Source organism: Ovis aries, chromosome X (genome assembly GCF_016772045.2).
Source record: "Ovis aries strain OAR_USU_Benz2616 breed Rambouillet chromosome X, ARS-UI_Ramb_v3.0, whole genome shotgun sequence".
Taxonomy (NCBI): Eukaryota; Metazoa; Chordata; class Mammalia; order Artiodactyla; family Bovidae; genus Ovis; species Ovis aries.
This window is the reverse complement of record NC_056080.1, coordinates 107,972,170-107,995,979: the sequence shown is the minus strand read 5'-3', so window position 1 is coordinate 107,995,979 and position 23,810 is coordinate 107,972,170. Positions and strand designations below refer to the sequence as shown.

The 23,810-nt window shown below is 34.8% G+C and overlaps 1 protein-coding gene across 12 annotated transcripts in view; it reads right to left on the bottom strand.

Moving 5' to 3' along the window:
* STAG2 (STAG2 cohesin complex component) overlaps positions 1 to 23,810 on the bottom strand; it is a 129,625-nt gene that overhangs the window by 63,603 nt on the left and 42,212 nt on the right. For all 12 annotated transcript variants that reach the window (XM_027963263.2, XM_060408010.1, XM_042242108.1 and 9 more), the window contains exons 2-5: positions 17,426 to 17,569; positions 12,996 to 13,074; positions 9,640 to 9,804; positions 3,172 to 3,268 (exon numbers count right to left, since the gene is read on the bottom strand). In XM_027963263.2, coding sequence (XP_027819064.1) covers positions 3,172 to 3,268; positions 9,640 to 9,804; positions 12,996 to 13,074; positions 17,426 to 17,469 — 385 coding nt within the window. In that variant the 5' untranslated portion in view covers positions 17,470 to 17,569. The remainder of the gene's footprint in view (positions 1 to 3,171; positions 3,269 to 9,639; positions 9,805 to 12,995; positions 13,075 to 17,425; positions 17,570 to 23,810) is intronic.

The following is a 23,810-nucleotide window of genomic DNA, read 5'->3' as shown; positions in this document are numbered from 1 at the left end:
GTCTAATCACTATGAATACTATAAATACACTAATATCTAAAAGAATGTCTTGGGACTCCCCTGGCAGTCCAGTAATTAAGACTATGTGCTCCCAATACAGGGGGCACAGGTTCGATCTCTGGACAGGGAAGTAAGATCCAGCATGGTGCAAGGTGTGGCCAAAAAATAAAAGAATGTCTTGGTACAGGAAGACGAGATTTATTATAAAAATTAGAAATAATTAATAGATGTATTTCAATTGACCAAGCTCTATTTTATATATGTGTGCATGTGTGTGTATGTAAAACTAAAAACAGCAACAAAACATCATGCTGTCTTTTCAACTCCTAATCTGAAAGAGCAACAGCTATGTGAGCTCCTTCTCTATAGGCATATAATTTAAGACCTTCCAGTAGTCCAACAAAGCCAGCAGAATTAGAACATGAACTAACATCCACTGAGCCTCCTATGTACCGGCCACTTTAGCCCTGAAAACAAGGCTGTATAGCAGGTACTATAATCCTGGCTTTACAAATGAGAAAACTGATGCTAAGGCAAAGAGAAGTTATAAATAATTTCTATGAGATTATTAGTCAACATCATGTTGCCCAGCCCCAGGTGATATCAATTTCTACTGGTACTGTAAAAGAACCCTTACTTACCACCTTTAAAAAACAAATGGTTGTTTACAAATAATAACAAATTTGGAAGAAAGCATGATTTCTCCAGCTAAAGAAGCACGTTCTCAAAAACATTTTGAAAGGGTTTTTAATTTTTATTTAGAGCCATGAATATATCTCAAAAACTTTCCATACTTTATACCCAAATACTGTAAATTTGGCAATGCTAGAGAACAAGTAACTCAATCCCTGAAATAATTTATATGAAATAAACATTAAGATATGTCAAAGTAAACATATTACATACAGCTTGACAAACTTCTAAAGCTCCTCCTCACATCAAATAAACCATGTTAACAGTTATAAACTCAAATACAAAGAGAAAAGAAAGTGGCTGTCACAAACTTCATGCATATAATTCTTCTGAGGCAGGTATGAAGGAGCCATCAGGATACCAGGCCAGATCCCACTGCCTTAAAAGTGTGGGGGACATGAAGTGAGTTATTTAAAAACTGGTAAACTGAAAAGTGACAGCCGACCAGAAAAGAAAAAAGGAAACAACATTGGCTGCAGAATCACCAACCACAGAGCAGTCTGGAGCCACTCAGTGTGGGGCCAAACATCTCTCCACCTACCTCAATAGCTACAAAAAACCTTAACTACAGTAAAATAACTGACACTCATAATAACAATCCTAGATCCACAGGACTAGGTTAAAGTACATTGTATATACTAAAATATGTGTCTAATTCATTTAAAAAGGAATTCCATCAAAATATTTTTTGAGTAGGTTTAAGTATGTAATGACCTGAACATGGTAAAATCTACTTTATGCCTCTTCCATGATTCTAAAATAAGTATTATTATAGTAGTGTTTAAGTTTTCAACACCTTCAATTTTTAAAAATCTTCACAACCTGATTTATGATAAGGTATATCCAACTGTTGAATGGTTAAGTCCCTTATTTATAAATACAATGAGGCCAGAAAAGGAATGTATCCGATAAAGGGAAAACTCTCTGACTATGGCTTTGTTTTAAAACTGCTTATTTAGAAACCTAATCAGGAAACTATAATGGATCAACTAAGACTGAATTTCAACTCATCAAATTATTTCTGGCACCTGTTCAGTTGTTTTGTCATCAACCTTCCATTTCAAAAAATCTAAAGAGAAAGGACATGGCCCTTAATTACGTAACACAACAAACAGGTACTTGTATCCTTCTATTCCAGAAAGATGGAATGGACATGGGCAAAATAAAAATAATATCAACATATCTCATCTTCTGAAGAGTTTATCTGGTTAATCATATTGTCATTTCCACAACATTTCCTCTGAGCAGATTCAGTAGAATTTTCTAATACTGATACACAGATATCCTTAGCTAAGAAGTTGAGTAAACTAGGCAACTCTCTGTACTCTAAAGTTCAGACATTTTTTAAAAGTTCTCAAAACTGACCACATTAATGGCATTATGAAGACCATAGATTCAAGAAGTTAATGAATTTGTCTATCAGGCCTCACATATAACATTTAATAAGACTGCACTGAAAGTTGTGATCAACCCTATAAAATGCATCAGTTCTTATAATGTTACTTGTTTTCCAATTCCAATGACAGGATTTTCAAAGAAGTTTTATGGAATCAAATGAACAGATTGCTTCTTGGGATCTTTTCTTCAGATCTGTCTAAATCATTCTTTAACATCTTAATTTTTTACATCTATTTTTAAGCAATCTTCCCTCCTCCTGACTTCTAATGCCCATGTTTTTGGTGCCATTTTCATTTTTAAAAAGAATAGCCTTGGAAAACTCTGTAACATTTATTTGCCTGTGCAATTTTTTTTGTAGAATTTCAAGGATGGGCCAAGTTTAGGGAGACAGAATAGGTCAGAACCTGCCCATGATCTTGTCTACTTCATTTACTGATTCAGACCAGGGTATATGACTCCCCAACTTAGATAGTTTTGTCCCTCTGGCCAAATGTGTTCACTGTAAGTTTTTGTCTCAGGAAAGACATTTCTACATTTTCCATACTTTTAATTCAAAATCTTTTAAAATAAAGTATAAACACTTTAAACAAGACCCCATTCCAGAGTTTCTCTTTTAGGGGAAAAAATCTGGAAATTTCACCAATACCTTACTTAACTTACTTAGTTACTTACTTACCTACTTACTTTCTTACTGTTATTCATGGCACTTTTTAATTCCCTACACTTTACAGTTCCCTGCCACTTGAACCTGTATCTCTTCATTATCTTCTTCCTCCCTTCTTAATCCATTTCTTTGTTCCTAAAACCAGATGCTGAAAGTGGGAAATATATCTAATAAAAGTTACATAACATTATAAATTGCCAAGTTCTTCATTAACTTTCACATAGAATACAACAGTCTCAACAGACTTCCTCTCTTCATTCTTTACTCTTTTTTCTTTACATATTTTGTATAGTTATAATGCAAATAACTCAATATCTTGGCATTATTTTCCACACAAAGTGTTAATAATCTTTAGGTGAAACAAAAAAGAAGATAACATTTGAGAACATTCTGATTCCAAAATAAATATATCTTACCTTTACAGCCTGAACACTGAATAAAAAAGTTGATGAGGTCAAGAAGTGCTATATCTCGGTCATGCTTGTATGACTCTATCCAATCATCTACCACCGACTACACCAAGAAGGGGAGAAAAAAACTTTAGCTTTTTCTAACATTCTAAGATTTAATTCAGATCAAAGTCATTAAGATCCAACAATAAGTGGCATCACATTACTTCAATAAATATATATTTGTATACCAAAATTTACATTTTAACAATAAAATGAAATCAAATTCAGTAAATCCATCACGTGATTATACATAATGATGATCCATCTTCCTTAACTTTTGAATTGAAAGGAATCTGAAAACTATAGGACCCAACTTTATAAACTGAAATTTCTTAGTGATATTATAGACATCTTAGAAAATATTAAAATAGTTGACAAAAATATTGTACTAAGTAAGTAGTATCTAAATATTTACAATGCTGGTGGAACGAAAACTTTACAAAATTTTTAAAAAGAAGTAAATGCCTGGGTCAATGAGGAAATGCAAATAAAATAACACTTTTTCTCAAGTGAGTGCTAATAATCCCATATTAATAAAAAAGAGAAATTGAAGGCTAAATAAACACCAAAAGAAAGTAAGACAGTCCATGAATCTGGAGACCTAATGTTGTTAGATGACAGTACCCTCCAAACTGATCTACAGACTCAATGCCACCCCTATCAAAATGCCAGCTGACTAACTTCTTAGCAGAAATTGAAAAGTTGATCCTAAAATCCTTAGGGTAATGCAAGGTATACAGAATAGTCAAAATAGTCTTGAAAAGAGAACAATGTTGGAGGACTCACACTTTATGACTTTAAAACCTACTACAAAGCTACTGGCATAAGACAGTTATGCAGATTACTGAAATAAAATTTTAAGTCCAGAAATAAATCCTTAGACTGACAGTCATTTGATTTTTGACAAGGATGTTAACCCAATTCAACACAGAAAAACTAGTCTTTTCAACAAACGGTGCTGGGACAACTGGACATCTGTAAGCAAAACAATGAAGTTGGACCCTATCTTACATCATACACAATACTTTACTGAAAATGGATCAAAGACCTAAATTAAGAGCTAAAACTATAAAGCACAGAAGAAAAATTTCATAATCATGTTAGCCAAACCCTTCTTAAATATTAGACCAAAGGCACAAGATGAAAGAAAGAATAAGTTTGACTTATCCAAAATTAAAACTTTGTTCTTGAAAGGAATCCATTAAGAAAGTGAAAAGATAACCCGCAGAATGGGGGAAAATATTTGCAAATTACGCATCTGATATGGAATTTATGCCCAGAAAGATAAAGAACTGTAATTCTGTAATTTTAAAAATCCAAACAACCCAATTTAAAATATAGGTAAAGGATTGGAATAAGTGCTATATAGAAGATACACAAATGGCCTATATAGCACATGCAAAGATGATCAATGTAATTGGCCACAAAGGAAACGGAAATCAAAACCACAGGAAGATACCATTTCACTCCCACTAAGATGGCTATAATAAAAAAAAGTATAGACAATAACAAAAGCTAGCAAAAATTTGGAGAAATGGAATGCTAAACCACTGCTAGGAAAAATGTAAAATGGTGCTATCACATTGAAAATAACAGTTTGGTAGCTCCTCAAAAGGTTAAAGAGTTAAATGACCTTGCAACTCAACTCTTAGGTATATTACCCAAGAGAAATAAAAACAAACATCCAAACAAAACCTTATTCAGTAATAATCATATAACAGCATTATTCACAAAAGTCAAAAGGTAAAAACAAACTACAGGTACATCAAGGGATGAAGAGATAAACAAAATATGGTCTATCCGTAAAATGGAATGTAATATTATTTGGCAATAAAAACTAATGAAGTTGTAACACATGCCACACCATGGATGAACCTTAAAAACATTATGCTAAACCAAATAAGCCACTCAAAAACAATCATATATTTGTATGACTCCATTTATATGAAATATCCAGAATAGGCATTTATAGAAAGTAGATTCATGGTTGCCTAGACTTTCAGTCAGCTGAGGAGAAAGTGACTGCTAATGGCATGAGGTTTTTTTCTGGGGATGGAAAAAGTTCTAAAATCTGACTGTGGTGATGGCTGCACAACTCTTGTGAATGTACTAAAACCCATTAAATGTATACTTTATAACAGTGAATTTCATGGTTTGTGAAGTATATCTCAATACAGCAATTTTTTTTAAAAAAAAAGAAGAGAACTAAAAAATAACAGTAGTACTGAGACCTCCCTGGCAGTCCAGTGGTTAAGACTCTGCACTTCAACTGCAGTGGGAGCAGGTTTGACTTTTGCTTGGGGAACTAAGACCCCGCATGCTGCACAGCTCAGCAAATAAATAAAAGCAGTACTATATTCCTTTATGGAAAGAAGAGGAAACCACAAGACAGACAAAAACAATTTTAAAATAAAATTTTAAAATTAGGGTGATAAAAAACAGCTAATATAAAACTAAAAACTCAGGAAGGAAAATGTTTTAAGTTAAATACATATGGAATCTGAGTATGAAGTGAATTAATAAAATATATACAACTTGATGTACAAAAAAAGAAAAAGGAAATATTTAAGAATTATCTGGCTCATGGAGATTGACTGGACATTTTCTTTAAAAAATGCTTAATTTCTAGATTTTCGTCTTTTTCTATACTTTACAGCAGCTTGTGTATGTCAACCAACTCAATTTATGAAAGAAACGTTTTTAAGATGATTCTCAAATATGATACAAGCAATAAATATCAAGAGAATATATTATGTGACTACGGGAAGTTTAAAAACATGGCCCCAAGTTGTTTGACATTGCTCCTCAAAAAGAAGTGAAGTCTATGTCCCCTTCTCTAGAACAGAGTGCAGTAAAAATGATGCTTCCAAGATTAGGTCATAGAAGGCTATTCAACTTCTGCACTGGGTTCTCACAGCCCTATGGAATTAGACACTTCCTCTCAGTACAGTCTCTCTACCCCAGAAGCTACTTCTTACAGTAAAGTAAGAAGCCAAGTCACATGGAAGGACCATTTGTAGGTACTTAATGACACCACCCTTATGGCAGGGCAGAAAGTGAAGAGGAACTAAAAAGCCTCTTGATGAAAATGAAAGAGGAGAGTGAAAAAGTTGGCTTCAAGCTCAACATTCAGAAAACGAAGATCATGGCATCTGGTCCCATCACTTCATGGCTGACAGATGGGGAAACAGTGGAAACAGTGTCAGATTTTATTTTGGGGGGCTCCAAGAGCATTGCAGATGGTGATTGCAGCCATGAAATTAAAAGACGCTTACTCTTTGGAAGGAAAGTTATGACCAACCTAGACAGCATATTCAACAGCAGAGATATTACTTTGCCAACAAAGGTCCGTCTAGTCAAGGCTATGGTTTTTCCAGTGGTCATGTATGGATGTGAGAGTTGGACTGTGAAGAAAGCTGAGCGCCAAAGAATTGAACTGAGGTGTTGGAGAAGACTCTTGAGAGTCCCTTGGACTGTAAAGAGATCCAACCAGTCTATTCTAAAGGAGATCAGTCCTGGGTGTTCACTGGAGGGACTGATGCTGAAGCTGAAACTCCAATCTTTGGCCACCTCATGCAAAGAGTTGACTCACTGGAAAAGACTCTGATGCTGGGAAGGATCGGGGACAGAAGAAGGGAAGAGAGAGGATGAGATGGCTGGATGGCATCACCAACTCAATGGATGTGAGTCTGAGTGAACTCTGGGAGTTGGTGATGGACAGGGAGGCCTGGCATGCTGTGATTCATGGGGTCGCAAAGAGTCAGACATGACTGAGCGACTGAACTGAACTGAAGGTAACAGTTCTAGGTGAGCCCAGCCTTCAAATCACTCCTGACTAGGCACCAAACAGGAATAAAGAAGTCTCCAGATGATCACAGTCCCTGCTTTTGTCACCTCCAGGCATTAAAGCTATCTCACCTAAAACTCCAGGCATCATGGCTGGAAGCATAGAAGAGACAACCCTACTTACCTCTGTATGAATTCTAGATCCACAGAATCACTAAGCATAATATAAAAAAATGGTTGTTCTTTTACACCACTTAGTTTGGGGTGTTTGTTACGCAGCAATTGATAAGTACAACAAGGGCTATTCTCATCAATAAAGATACAAAAATATTTAATGAAATCTTACAAAATATCACCACATCTTACCAAAAAGTTATTCATGAAGCTCAAAACAGAATTTATACTAGAATTTATATAAGGCCACTGTAATAAATACAAATAAAATACAAATAGTAAACAATACAAGCTATCATGATGAAATATATTTAAAAATTTAACCATCAAATTATATACTAAAACCTCATTCAATAAAATTCAACATCTATTATATAATAGAACTAGGGGCACATGCATGATTTCTTCTTTTTAAAGAGATTATTTTAAAACTGACAGTGAGTCCTGTACTTATTCACTCTCACTTATAATTACCGGAATAGGGATATCCTAGGCTCAGAGGTTAAAAGCGTCTGCCTGCAATGCGGGAGACCCGGGTTCAATCCCTGGGTCGTGAAGATCCCCTGGAGAAGGAAATGGCAACCCACTCCAGTACTCTTGCCTGGAGAATCCCATGGAGGGAGGAGCCTGGTAGGCTACAGTCCATGGTGTCACAAAGAGTCGGACATGACTGAGCGACAAACTACTAGGGATACAAAAAAATGAATAATACACAGTCCCTGATCTAGGCATTAACAATCTAGAAGCAAATTCGGACATGTGCATAACTGTAATACACTGAAAAGAGAAAAGTAAGAAATACATTCAAGGAGAGAAGGAGATAGAATCCAAGAATGTTCCCCACTAAAAGAGTGACATTTGAATTAGTCAATCCTGGGTGATATGGAAGGGAGAAAAATAAGACTACTTCAGGCAGTAAGAAAAACAAAAAGCAAGGTCTAGGGGCAGAGAACATATGGTGGCTAGAGGAACAGCAAGCATGCCGTAAGGAAGCCAGGGCTGGGCTGTTAGATAAGGAAGGACTCTTAGAAGGTTGTCAACAGAAGACTCTCTTGATCAAATCTGGTGTTAGAAAGATAACACAAGTGGGAGTACACAAAACAAACTAGAGGTGGAGAGATGATTCAGGGAAATCAATGAGTACTGTGGATATACTGCTTTTAAGGGGGAAAGCACATTTAGAAGACAAATGGCATAAAAGTACAATCTCAACATATGACAAACCATAAGCAACACAAAAATAAGGAAAATGTTCACTGATATACCATTAACAAAAAGAAATATAAAGCTAAGCCCTCACATTTCCTATTAAAAATTTCTGATGTGCCAAAAAGTTAATTAAAAAAAAAAACCCTACAAACTAGACAAAAATAGAATAGCCTAATTAGGTGTAGATATAAGCTGAGATTTCTAATGGTAACAAAAATGACAAAATATCAGAAAAAAAGATTAATACATTTAACCACTTAGAACAAAATATTACAGACAAAAAGTACAATATAAATATAAAAAGGAAAGTAATGAAATGGTATACAATATGACAGAGATAATTTATCTCTTCAATAAAATTAATCCAAAATGGGAACTAGAGAGGGCAGGATAATTTTTGAAATTAGGGAATAACTAAATAAACCATAGCACAGTATTATAAGATGATATTTTTTTAATATGTACTCAAAATAATAATTTAAAATATTAAACAAGAAATAAAATCCACATCCTAATTACAACTATATGAAAGTTAACCATATATGAATAAATGAGTTAATTCAAATTCAAGAAACTACACTGCACTATACAATTGGTGATGGTTCAAAAGCTAACAATCCCTTACATGTAAAAAAATTTTATTTATTAGTTCCTATGAATATTTTATAATAATTTCATTAAACATGTATATTGAGTATAGTGTTGATTCAATTTTTAAAAACTACAGGGGTATAAAGCCAAAAAGTTTCTGTGGTCATAAAAATATGAAGAAACAAAATTAGGATAATTCGACATGGGTGACTCTAACTTTGTACTTCTGTGCTAAGAAACAGCACAAGTAATAAAATCTGGAATAGACAACAGTGATCAAAAAAATTCACTCAAGTGGATAGTGATTACATTAGGTCACTCAACCAAGAATTCTGTATGTGTAAAGAATTTCATGTTTTAACAGCCACTATATAAATTCAGAGGAAACTGAAACATCACAGTCAGGGTTTATGGCAGCATATTTTTTGACCGAATAATTTTTTGTGAGATGCCATTAAAAAAATAATACAGAAGAAAATGACTCAAGACACAGCTTAAAGGTCTTATGTCTGAACTGACAGATTCCTAGTTTCCCGACTAGTTTGTTGCTTTTTTATAGTAAGTAGTGTGAAAAAATTTTTTTACATATTAGAAAAATCAGGAGTATATTTTATATAACTCACTAAAGTTCACAATGTACAAATGAACTGGGAAGAACACAATAAACATTACCTGCATAGCACTCTTGCCCATTTTAACAACTTCAAACAACATCATGTTTTCCACTCCATTCTGTTGATGATGACCATTCATTCGGTTTGGACCAGACGGAGGTTTTCCTCCTCCATTTCCACCTTTGCCCTTCTCTCCTGGACCTTTTTTGCCTTTTTTACAAGTCTGCATGAAGATACAAATTGATTTAAGTTATATCCTTATCCTTGAGAGTTCAAAATAAAGCTACAGAAGCAGCTGACAGGGTGCATAATTATAAAATACTCTAACCTGACCTAAAGCAGAGTGCCATACACATGTCATAGTAAAATTATATGGTTATGACAGCCTCTTTGTGGTACCGATTTTTTTCACTCATACTGCGAATATACCTCATGTAACACTGCAGTTTGGAGCACAGTCTCTGTAGATTTGACAGACTACTGGGTCCCAAATTTCTACTCCTGTTAGCTGAGGAATCTTCGGCACATTACTTAACCACACTGTGCTTCAGAGAGATTTTCTAATTTGCAAAGTGAGGATAAAAGTAAAAAAAAGGAAAAAGTGTCTACTTCATAGGATTGTTGCTTTAGGGTACAGACTGTAGTGGCAGCAGCAATAACAAAACTCTGTGAAATAATTAACTTGTAATTAGTTCAACATTTTAACTTGATGTCTATTGTTAGTCTTATAAATCACTGCACTGAATTGACAATTCTAAGAAGTATGAATGGGTATATCAATCTCATTTTTGTTCTGGGCCCTCCCATCAACACTTACTTATCATGAAAATTCAATTAACAAATACTATAGAAGTGAAGCCCTTTTATAAGAAAGTTGTTAATGTTGGGTGTGGAGACTTCATAATCAGTGAAACAGCTGCCCACATGCCCCAGATATAAAACACCTCCAATTTATACACTATTTTTAAAAAAGTCACTCCTCATTTCAAAGTTCTCTTTTCTAAAATGCCAGAGTTGTATTAAAATCTTTACAGATTAGAACAGATGATTGAGGGTCTCTTCTAGATCTACACATTTCTATGATCTAGAGCAAACTTTCTGTAAAGCATCAGACAGTAAATACTTTCAAGGCTCTGCAGGCCACATACTGTCTCTGTCACATATTCTTTACCTTTACTATCCTTAAAAAATGTAAAAACCATTCTTAACTCATGGGTAGTATAAAAACAGGCCATAGTCTGCAGATCGCTGGTCAGCCACTTCCACTGACTGTATGTTTCCATGCTTTGTTCTATAAAGGGTTCTTTCTTCTTCAAGAATCTAAAACCACTCTACTCTTAGGAAATACTTCAAATCCCTTCCTAACCAATGAGAGATACTACTTGTTAATGTACCTTATTTTGTTAATGATATTCAGTCTTTGTGAACCTAAGTCACTAATTCCTAATTGAAGAAAGAAAGGCTTCTGTCTCCAGCAAAAAAAAAAAAAAAAATCAGAGATAAGGGTAAAAGAAAGCTCAGCTACAAAGTATACACTAGAAAAGTATGAAATGTTCATGTTAATTAACATGGAACTATATATTTGCAATTTATCTATCATATGCCTCAATATTCCCTGTTGGTATGAAAAACTAATTAGTACAATTAAAATGGTTCAATGGATACGCTGTGCTACAAAAAACAATGTGCAAAGGCAGACAATATTGGGAAGGACAAGAAGTAAAGAAGCTAAGCTTGTAGGGGGGAAAACCTATTAAGAAAAGACTATGAGGTAGTATATACTATAGTGGATTAAGAGTACCATCTTTTAACAAATGTGGGTTCAATTCCTCAACCATTAAGCTTCAATAGATCTGTTTACTGTCTATAAAAATAAGCAAGTTTTCTAATCTATGGCGTTGTTCAAATGTTAGATAACAGGTAAAATTATTAGCACAGTGCATCAAATGTACATGATATAGGGTCAAAATATGATTACTGTTATAATAAATCTTTGATCTGACCCCCTAATAACCAAGGGCAGTGACTACTCTATTCAGATGCCACTATAAGTCTTATCCCAACTTGCAAATTAAATCAAAGCCAAAAGCAGAATTTCAGTTTTGAAAGATGGCTGCAGAACCAATAAAAAATGATTTTCTAATGAATAACTGTTAACTACCCACTAAAATTATGGCTATATTTGGATAGTCATGAGTTAACATGTGTATTCGTTCACATGTTCTCTCTCATACTACTACTTTTGAAGAGACTAACAGTGCATAGGAAATATGAAACACATGGATTATGTGCGCTCTAAAAAGATATTCCAAGGACTAGCTAAATAAATTATGTTTGCTATATAAAATGTGATACTATGGGACTTCCCTGGTGCTCCAGTGGTTGGGACTCCATGCTCCCAATGCAGGGGAACCAGGTTTGATCCCTGGCCAGGGAGCTAGATCCCACATGTCACAACTGAGACCCAGTGCAGTCAAATAAATACAAACTTTTTAAAAAATGTGATACTATGATACCATCAAAAATTACGGAGAGGAAAAATTCATTGATAGGAAAGCTTCTGACAACATACCATTAAGTTTTAAAAGCAAATGAAACAGTTCGCATAGTTTGATTCCATTTAAGTAAAATTCTACATGCATGTTTATATGTGTATATGTTCATCAAAATGTTTACATATTTAAAATGAGAAATTTTTACTTTGTTCATCATACATTTCAGCACTATTTAGACATTTTTAAGTAAATGTGTCATGAGAAAATATGAATCCAAAATTCATTTTGGCAAAGAAAATGCTGAACAAAAAGAGTCATCTTTTGCACAACGTATTTACACATGCACAGAGTCAAAGGTACTTTCCAAAATAATTTAACCATTCACTAAGTTATCCACATCTCTCAGGCTATCCACTCAAACTCTAAACTTGCATTCTATTGACTCAGAACTTCACTTTGTTCATTTTTATCCTTGACATTATTCATAAACAGTCACTGTCAATAGTAAACCTCATAGGTTACATTTTTAGGGTGCTTTAGAGAAATTTACCAGTTTGCTTTATACTGGACTACTCGTGTCAATAAAAATAAAACCAACAGAATATCACATTTTGCTTCAGCATACAATGCTTTATAAAATAAACTACTGGAAATAATGACTTATTAATTCTAACTTTATAGTAGTAGAAGTAGAGAATCAAAAGGTATTTGGTCTAGAAGTCAAAGAAACCACATGTGTTCAAAGGTTTACCATACTTATCAGTGAAAAAAGCATTTTTTAAAGAAAAAAACATCTGAGATGTAACTAAAAATACTATATATATGCATATATATATTCATATGTGTAATTATGATCTTAAGAACCAAAATAAAGACACATATTCTGTACACATATTCTGCACATATATTCTGTACATACTTTTCCTTTGCCTTGCTTTTGGTTTTTTCCTTCAATGTCTTCAAAATCTGTGTCAGAAGAAAAGTGTGTTTCTGACTCCCTATGACAAAAAGATAAGCAATTATTTAAAAGCTGTCTTAGAAATGTAAATGGAGTTTCTAAATTTTGCCATATTTTCTAAAAGAAAGGACATGTTAACTCATTATAAAACTACATTAGTATTAAATGTAATTAAGATGCTTTTCCAAAGTATCATATCATAGCATATTACCAAACATATAAAATTATATAACACAAAAACATGGTCTCAAGAGATGTACAGAACAGACTTTTGGACTCCCTTTTGGAGAGGGAGAGGGTGGGATGATTTGGGAGAATGGCATTGAAACATGTATAATGTCATGTAAGAAACAAATCGCCAGTCTAGGTTCGATGCAGGATACAGGATGTTTGGGGCTGTTGTACTGGGATGACCCAGAGAGATGGTATGGGGAGGGAGGTGGGAAGGGGGGGTTCAGGATTGGGAACTCATGTACACCCGTGGCGGATTCATGTTGATGTATGGCAAAACCAATACAGTATTGTAAAGTAAAATAAAGTAAAATTTAAAAGAAAAACAAAAAAAATTATATAACACAAAAACATTAATCTAAAACATAAATGTCTAAACATTTCTCTTGTTAACTTTTAACCAGAGTATAAAAATGAAAACAGGGGCTCTCAAACTTCTAACTTTAAGAACTGTGCTGTTCTATTAGAATGGCTGGTTTCATTTTTTGATTCAGAGATCACGGTGCTCAGGTAAAACTATATTTTAGCACTAGGTATGAGATAACCTTTATTAGGTAATTTTAGCAATATTAAGGTTCTTATGACCTTTTCTACATCATCCCAAACTATTTATAAATCTAAGTATAACATGTATTTCTGAAAGACTATACAGAAACGTTTTTACAAACTAAATCATTGGAAACGGAGTATGGAAGTATGCTAACTGATCAAAATCTTTTATAAAGTAAAAAGGTAGTGAGCTAGTCAAGAGAACTGTTTTTAGTTAATACAGTACTAGGAAACTGTGTGACCCTGAACAACTGACAACCTATCAATCTTCACATTTACAAATAATATTTATGCAGGAAAGAAGGAACTCTCTCAAGTCTCTTTAATCTCTAAGACACCAATTTATAGTTCTCATTTTGCCCCTCATTTTGGAGAAGGGGTGCTATGTATTATCCATATTTTCTAGGGCGTAATGGAAGTGTGCGTATGTGCTTAGCTCAGTCGTGTTCGACTCTTGCGACCCCATAGACTACTGTAGTCTGCCAGGCTCCTCCGTCCATGGGAGTTTCCAGGCAAGAATACTGGAGTGGGTTGCCACTTCCTTTTCCAGGGGATCTTCCTGACCCAGGGATGGAACCCAGGTCTTCTGCATTGCAGGCAGACTCTTTACCAACTTAGCTACGAGGGAAGCCCAAGGGATAATGGAAGTAAATAAATTTAAATATACATGAGTGATGCTTCCTATATATATAAAACCGGGTCCATCTATCTAAATAGCAGTAACATACCCACCCTTAAATGCTTAAAGCAAGGCATACTTGGTATTTGGGTCACTCATAAAGGCTTTTAGAATTGAAAAACACATAAAAGATAAAAGTTGTACCATTTTCAATGGGTAAAACTATTATCAGTTTTGTTTTTAAAATAAATAGAATCCAAGTGAAAGGCTATATTTCTAAAGCTCCTGCTGCTGCTGCTAAGTCGCTTCAGTCGTGTCCGCCTCTGTGAGACCCCACAGACAGCAGCCCATCAGGCTCCCCCGAACCTGGGATTCTCCAGGCAAGAACATTGGAGTGGGTTGCCATTTCCTTCTCCAATGCGTGAAAGTGAAGTCGCTCAGTCGTGTCTGACTTTTCACGACCCCATGGACTGCAGCCTACCAGGCTCTTCCATCCATGGGATATTCTAGCCAAGAGTACTGGAGTGGGGTGCCATTGCCTTCTCCAATTTCTAAAGTTGTTGCTCTGCTGCAACAACACAGTCATGTCCGACTCTGTGCGACCCCACAGACAGCAGCCCACTAGGCTCTGCTAGTCTTCTTTAATTAAACTTCTTCTATTTCCATTTTTATTGCTATAATAACCAGTTGTCCAGAGGCTGTGAGTTAGGAATACTTTTTATAAATATAAAATAATGGCTAAGATGCTAGCAGGGTAAAAAATTACTATTTATAGCACTTACCTACCAAGTTATGTAAGCAATGTATTGAAGATACTGGCAATCCTAACTATGTCTTACAATGCTGCAAGGAAAATAGCCTGTAATAAACACCATTTCCCATAGTTAATGCACCAAAACCTGAATGACTACCTAATATTAACCCCGAAACTCACACCTCTTACATCTTAAGACTGCTGTCATCAATAATCTTCCCACATGCCTAAATGGCTTTGCAAAAAAAAAAAAAAAAAATCGAAAATGTTTTTAAACATCCTGGCATGTAAGTAATACTTTTTTCTTCCCCAAGATATCTGTGAGACACTAGCTCCCTTAGAAAGCTCAGAAAATGCTCCAAGTCAGCAATCACTAGTCTTCGCCAATATTCCAATGACCAAAGAGTAATCAATGGCTCAATTACATTCTTAATTCTCATCTCCAGGCTATCCCAACTGAAAGAATGAGCCACTACAGGTTTATTACTAACTGGAAAACCTTCTGAAGAAAACTGGAGTAATTAGGGTGACAGTCTAAAAAATCCCAAACCAGAGAAAAAATATTCTTCTGAGTCTGTCTTTCTCTATCGCTTCCCTTTGTTTTTAAGATCAAAACAACAACAAAAATCTAAACTAGGTGAAATTACAATATGCTAATATGTTCACAGAGTATACTGGGTTAACCTTTTAGTGGCCTGAAACTTCAGTCATCTGTCACAGGAATGAATCTTCCACTCCTTTCTCTTTACCCTGCCCCAACCTCACATACCGAATCAAATGCTGCCTAGTTTACCTCCACAACAGCAATTTCCTCTTATCTATTATCCTATTTCCACCTGATGCGAAAAACTGACTCATTCATTGGAAAAGACCCGGATGCTGGGCAAGATCGAAGGCAGGAGGAGAAGGGGACGACAGAGGATGAGATGGTTGGATGGCATCACCAAATCGATGTACATGAGTTTGAGCAAGCCCCGGGAGTTGGTAAAGGACAGGGAAGCCTGGTGTGCCACAGTCTATGGGCATGCAGAGTCAGACACGACTGAGCAACTGAACTGAACTGATTATCCTATTTCAGGTCCTAATTACTCGAGATATTCTAATAGTCAGTACTCTATAACAAAAACTTTTAAAATTATCTCTACTGTATTAATGCATTCAAGAAACTTCATAAGATAATATTATAATAGTCAAACCAAAAATTAATTTTTTAAAGATTATCCCATATCCTCCCTCAAAGAAACTAAAAGAAAAACAAGAAGCTTTCCTCAAGAAACTAAGAGTCAATATAAACTGGGACTAAAATCATATTAAAAAACATGCTCTGAAATACTGGTAATAAATAACCTAGTAGACTCAATAGCCTGAAAATGATAAAATTACTTTTTAAACGAAAATCTATAAAATATCCAAAGCAGACACCAGACACCAATATGTACGAGGATATCTGTCGTTTTCAAAATTTTTAGCAATGAGGATCTGTTTTAAAATCAAGTCTTTTAAAGATTCTAATAACAAACACAGTGTGGTATATGTGTGTGTAAAGTTAATAGGGTCCACGAGCAGTTTAAAGGTTCACTCTTCACTTAGGCACCTCATGAAACTGGAGCTTAGAATGAAAATCACTACTGCAAATAGTAGCTCAAATTCTTTCCTACATGAAAACACTAAAGAGTAATGAGAATAAAAGTTGAAGAAGGCATATAGGTAGCTTTTAAGACAAGAGTAAAGAAAATACCTATGTTGAAATCACTTTATGAACCAATGAGCATGTAATTTGTTTCTGGGGAAAAAAAGGAGAGCATGTCTTAACCTCCTACATCTGTTTCAGTCTGTCACTTGATTTTAAACAGAAATCTGACAATCTGACATTACATCCTAAATACTATTGCATGGTATATATTCCTTACTAATGAGAACATGTAACATTTTAAGAATTTCATGACACTCCCTTCAAAACAGTTGTTATTGTAAAACCAAGTATGGACTCGAAGAACTGAACAGCAAAAATAATAAATTCTCCAGTATCTAAATTACAAAATAAGCACACTACAAAAAAAGCCATGGAATTACTATTACAGAATCCAGTAAGCATTGGTATAAACTATTTCAAAGTATGCATGCTATCTTATACTGAAACACTGTATCTTCTCAAGCAGAAGTAACTTTAACTGAAGTTAATACAGTTCCCATTTTGTGGAAAAAACAAGTATTTAGAAATTATCATAAAATACTTACTGAAGTAGATTAAAATCAGTTGGTATTTCTGGAGCTGCTATCATTTCTTTATCATCTTCTGTAACGCCCCAATGTCAGAAATGTAGTCATATATTTATGTGGGTAAAATGATGGTTTGTTTCTTTCTTCTAAGGCAGACAATTCCTTTAAAAAGGACGGGGTGGGGGGGGGGGGAGAAGAAATGCCATATTATAAACACACCAAAAATGTTGGGAAGGGTATCTACCCAAAAACTAAATTTCCAAGTGTCTGCTAAAGTGTTTTAGTTAATAAGGATTTCTATCCTTTGCATTTGACTGCTTTTTCTAGATATGGATTTGCTGCAACTGTTGTAGCCCCACAATAGTAACAACAAATACAAAGAAAGAAGCTTCTATTACAATCATTTTTTAAAATTTGTTATAATTCTCTAGTATGGCTTAAAAAAGACAGATACCCTAACTGGAAACACAATGTGACTTTTACTCATTGTAAAATTTTTATGACAAGTTTAAATCGTAATACAAAATGCCTAAAAATTCTCTAGCTTTTGCTTATGATGTATAGTTAAAAGGAGCTAATTTTTTAAATCTAAGATATAATTTTGAAACATTTTAAAAACAGATTCTTCTATCACAGAAAAAAAGAATAGAGATCCAAAGCCTGTTTTTTAATAACTAACTACTTTATGGTATTACCACCTGCATTTAACAAGAAAACGGAAAAAAAATGTTAGCCCAGATTGATATATTCCTTCAAGGAACTTACAGTCAATTTAAATACCAGTAATGTCATACGAACAACAGATGAATGCATTTGTGACCAAACTAAGCCTGGCCATAGGAAGATGCAAATTCTCAGTAAAAGAGTGATCTAAAAAAGCAAATGAAAAGCCTATAAAAGAGAAAATAGACTGGGTCTGAAGCTCTTAATCTTATGTATAACTTTGTTTTAAAACTTTATGCTTTTATTTCCAAGTGAATCTTATACTTGGTGGCCACCTAAAGACTAAACACATCAAATTAATAAATAAATATTCAAATACCACATAGTGATGAGAAGTTCTTCTCATGAATGATCTTCTAAATTGAAATGATCAATTTTTCCACATTAATTTTAAATCTCTAAAACACATCATAAATGGCTGCTGCTGCTGCTGTGTCGCTTCAGTCGTGTCCGACTCTGTGCGACCCCACAGACGGCAGCCCACCAGGCTCCCCCGTCCCTCGGGTTCTCCAGGCAAGAACACTGGAGCAGGTTGCCATTTCCTTCTCCAATGCATGACAGTGAATGGCTACTAATATGTAATTGATATTCCAACATTCAAAACACTGCATTTCCTTGCTTACTCTAATTAAGCTACTATGTACAGCAGAATAATGAAGAGGAGAAACAAGGATCAATAATACACAAAACAGGCACTAATCAAGGGTTGTCTGTAGCACCACTTTGAGTTTTCTTTTTCTCTAAAGAATACTCATACTGTAAAATCTTTATTAGGTATGACTGGTAGAATGGTCTTCTCACACTAAATCATGCTGCAAATACTGATCCCAGGATTGTTACCCTTCAAGACTACTAATTTTTAATCTGGTTTTATTTTTATTGTAATCTAAGGAACTATATAAGTAGTATATCAAAGTTGAGACCTGTCATCACATGTAGGATACACTTCAGCCTCCTAAAAATCCCAACTTATTTTTTATTTATTTTGAGCTGTGCTGGGTCTTCATTGATGCATGGCTTTCTTCTCTAGTTGCAGCAAGCAGGAGCTACTCTCTAGTTGCAGTGCACGAGCTTCTCATTGCAGTAGCTTCTCTTGTTACAGAGTACAGGCTCTAGGTACGTGGATTTCAGTATTTGCAGCATGTGGGCTCTAGAGAGCAGGCTCAGTGATTGTGGCAGATGGGCTTAGTGGCTCTGTGTCATATGGGATCTTCCCAGACCAAGGATCGAACCCATGTCTCCTGCATTGGTAGGTGGATTCTTTACCACTGACTGAGCCACCAGGGAAGCCCCCAACTTATTTTAGAAAGAAAACTATTTTTAAAAAAGAAAACTATTTTGATTTTTATTTAGTGAGTTGGAGAGGTATAGTTAATCAGTTCTAATCAACACATCATCTAGATGGCAAAATGGAAATCAAGACTTGCTGTGTCTGTTTCCCTACCTGCCCCCACCCCTTCATTTGAACGCTTTATAAAACCAAACTCCGTGCATTCCCTAAATATTAATACACAGTTTTTAAGCAGACTTTAAAGACAGTTCATAAATGTATGCTCTCAAAGGACATAAAGAATGAACCAGCTCTGAAAAGCAGACAGCACTAAATAAAACAGGCTTCCTTGGTGGCTCAGATGGCAAAGAATCTGCCTGCAATGCAGGAGACCCAGGTTCAATCCCTGGGTCAGGAAGATCCCCTCAAGAAGGGAATGGCTACCCACTCCAGTATTCTGGCCTGGGAAATCCCATGGACAGAGGCGCCTTGGCAGGCTACAGAACATGGGATCACAAAGAGTCAGACCACGACTTAGCGTCTAACACTTTCACTTCACTAAATAAAACAGGTATTGTATGATATACTATATTCCTCTAAATAACACAAAATTAATTCCTAGTGTATAAGAAGTCTTGCCAGGTCAAATTATTTTGCTCAAAGTAGGGTGATACTAACACATATTTGGTAATTAGAAAGCAAAGCAAACACAAAAGAAAAACAGAATTTATAAAGATGTAAATCTCCCAGACAAGGTATCTGTATTTTAAAAAGAAGCATTTTCCCATGGTCTAATAGGTTTAGAAAAAACTATTATACTAGCCAACTCTCTATCCCAGTGAAACACCTGCTTTTTAAAGTTTCTAAATATTAAAAAAATCCATCCATCCAAGTAAAAGTATCTACCATGTGTCAAATGTAGTGGTAATCACTAGGTGTACAGTGATGAACAGGGGATCAGTGATCCTTGCCCTTATGGAACTACCTGTAACAATAAGAGAAAGCACCTACTGCCACTTACTATTCAACATAATATTAAATTCCATGTATCCTGAGCTTTTACTTTTCTTTCAAGAATATAAACTTTATCTGCAGGAAGAACTTAGAATTTTTCCCTTTTTATTTTAAACGTGTATAGCTATATATAAGTATAATTTGCCTCCCTCAAAGATTTTCATTAAAAAATTCACAGTCTTTAAATGTACTTAATGCCATTTGACCTTTAAATTGGGAATCCAGAAATTTTAAGAATATATAAAGCTCAAATAAAAGTGTAAGTTTAATAGTCAAACTCACCACAACATTTCAGGCCTACTGTATGTAGGTTATTAATTTTTAAGAAATATGCTCAAAGATCACAAGGTGGAGCTCTCACCTAATGTCAAAGAAAAACTCTTGAGATTTTTAGTATTTGTACCAATTCTCTGTAACTACTATAAGAGAGTTAACATTCTAACAGCTTTGGAGGATAAAGCATAGAAATGAAATTTGCTTTAACTCTCAATCACTATTTTCCTTTTGGGAAAAAAATACAACCAATAACAACTAGATTTTGCTGCTTCTTACTGAAACCTAAGCAAACACATTTGTTGATAGGTTGAATAATATACTTTAAAGTAAAACCACTTCCTTAGCCTCAAGCGCATAATACACTGCCATTAAAGATTTATTGAGTATATTCATATATAATTACTAGGTGAAAAAATAATGGGTGATTATATATATATATTTATTCTATACATTAAACTCAAGTAAATGCTCTCAGCAGTACTGCTTTTAATATAAACAGATCTAAAAGCTGAAATTTGATCACTATACTTTTCAAGTAATCAATATTAAATATGTGTTTAGGTTAATTAATTCAATAACAAAAACTTTCTTCTTCTTCCACTTCTGAAAACCTGTTGGATAACTACTACTCTAGCTCATAGATACAAATATATATTAAATACATAAGTATGCTTGCATCCTTAACTCCAAATAATGACTTAAATGATTAAAACTACCCACCCATTGCTGAAAAAGTAAAAAAAAAAAATACACACAAAAAATCTGCTTTTCTTTGATATTGTTTAAAAACCTTAAAGTAATTCTGATTTCTTTATATAAAAGAATGATTGTTTTTCAAAGTTCCTTTAATTCAATCCCAAGGGGTCTCAAGACAGAAAATTAAAGCTACAAAGCAAAGTCTTCACTAACAAGGTCCCTCAGAATCCACATGTTAATGGGGAGTGGAGGGAGCACTGAAAGTAGCTGGTGTGTTAATTCTCTCCCTGAAAATGCAGAAATAACTGCTAAAAGCTAGCAAATTCAGCACATATACCACACATTACCCCCTTAACTAACACTCTCCCAAAAGGGTTATTACATTCTTCTATCTATAAGGATCACATCTTGGAAATGTATATACCCTTATGAAATGCCACCATCATTATAATACAAACACTTAAAAATAGGGTAAATGTCCAACCATAAATGTAATTAATATTTATATACTGAAACTACTTAAGACTGTGCAGCAACTTTGACAACTTAAAAGTCTTGTATTAGGATACAATATTAACCAAAAAATAACACAAAGGAAAACAGTTGATATATCAGAGTAGTGAAAATGTGGATAATTTAAAATTTTTAATTATGATGTTATTGTTAGTAAGAAAAAAGTAAACTATGAGGGTGGAAATTTATTTCTCAATGTCTTCTCTTAATATCTGAACTATCTGAGGAACTACAAAACTATCTCTTGCTAAAACCTGATTTATTCATATTTCGGGTATATAATGTTATAAAGTTAAGCATCTATAAGAAATCCTGACTTCTATAATAAAATTATCTTTATTATGTTCACCTATTCAAGATTAGCAGAGAACAGAAACTTTTATATGAATTCCAGACAAAACCCAAAGGTATGTTCCTTTTATTGGCTTATCTACTTTTCTTGGGAGATAGCAGAAAGAAGTCTGTTTTAGAATGAGATTGTGAAGGGCTGGAGACTAGTTCCTGGAGTAGTATATTTAATCAAAACAGGAAAATCACTATCATTCCTCATGTCAAATGATACATGGCAACACTGAATACATAGGGCAAGAAATGAAAAGCTCACCAAAAAATTCAATTAGACATAAATACCTACCTTCAAAGACAAAATCTACTATTGCCCCTTTGATGATTAATAACCTTTAAAAAAGATTTCTCCTTGCTCAAAAAGATGTTTTTCTTCCCTCTGTTTATCTCCCTGCATATAAATGTGTGCATGCTCAGCTGTATCCGACTCTTTGTGGCCCCATGGACTGTAGCCCGCCAGGCTCCTCTGTCCAAGGAATTTCCATGCAAGAATACTTCAGTAGGTAGCCATTCTCTTCTCCAGAGGATCTTCCCGACTCAGCAATTGAACCTTCATCTCCTGCACTGTAGGGGGATTCTTTACCGTCAGGGCCACAATTTCTACTAATAGCTTTCTGAGTAAACTTCAGAGTGAAAAGAATGACAATCAAGCAATGATCATGTATACTCAGACCAGCAACACCTAAATGTTTCTTGATAGCATACTCGTATTACACCTACCACATATTATCATTTGCAAATATATTTAGGAGTCGTAAAGAATTTCTAATGATAGCACCTGTTCCAGAGCAGGAATAGGTAATCTGGAGAAGGTATGACTAAAAGAAATCAAAATACATAAGAGAATTAATAATCCTGTCTACATTTCCTAACTAAGGAAAGGTCACATATCTCCCCTTATGAACTTACAAAGTAATATATAGAAGGAAAGGAAGACCAAAAGTAAAAAAAAAAAAAAAAAAAAAGCTTTCTAAAATAACTAAGTGGACAAAGTGAACACATCTAACACCACAAAACTTCAAGAACAACTTTTACTTTCAGGAAGAGGTGAAGAAGCAAGCTGGGGCACAGTCTACACAGATCTGGCATCACTATACACTGCCAGAAACTAAGCCAGACAGAACTGGAAACATCCACCTGTTCCCCTCCTATTTTTAAATGTATGATAGTAGATGCTCAGCAATCTCATTTCCTTGTCTACCCACATTCCCCAATACTTTGCAAATGTGACTCAAATCCTAACCACAATTAGGATCACCTGGCCCAATCTATTCAGCTTGCCCCAGTTCTTGACCATCAGTTCTGATTTCTGTAGAAATTCAGCACACCATGGTTAACTTCACAATAAATGAGTGCTACCATGGTAGGGGGGAGGGGAGGGGGATGAGAAAAGGCTTCTACCTTATTCCTGCAGACCCACTACTCTATCACTCTGTACTCAGTCGTACCCTGAGACTGAGTCATCCAAGGATCAATACTCTGCCTTGTTCTTCCTGTATCTACCAGCTTCATCCCAGGAACTGGAATCCTGCCCTGAACCAACCTAAAAAAGTCTGTGTGTCTCTC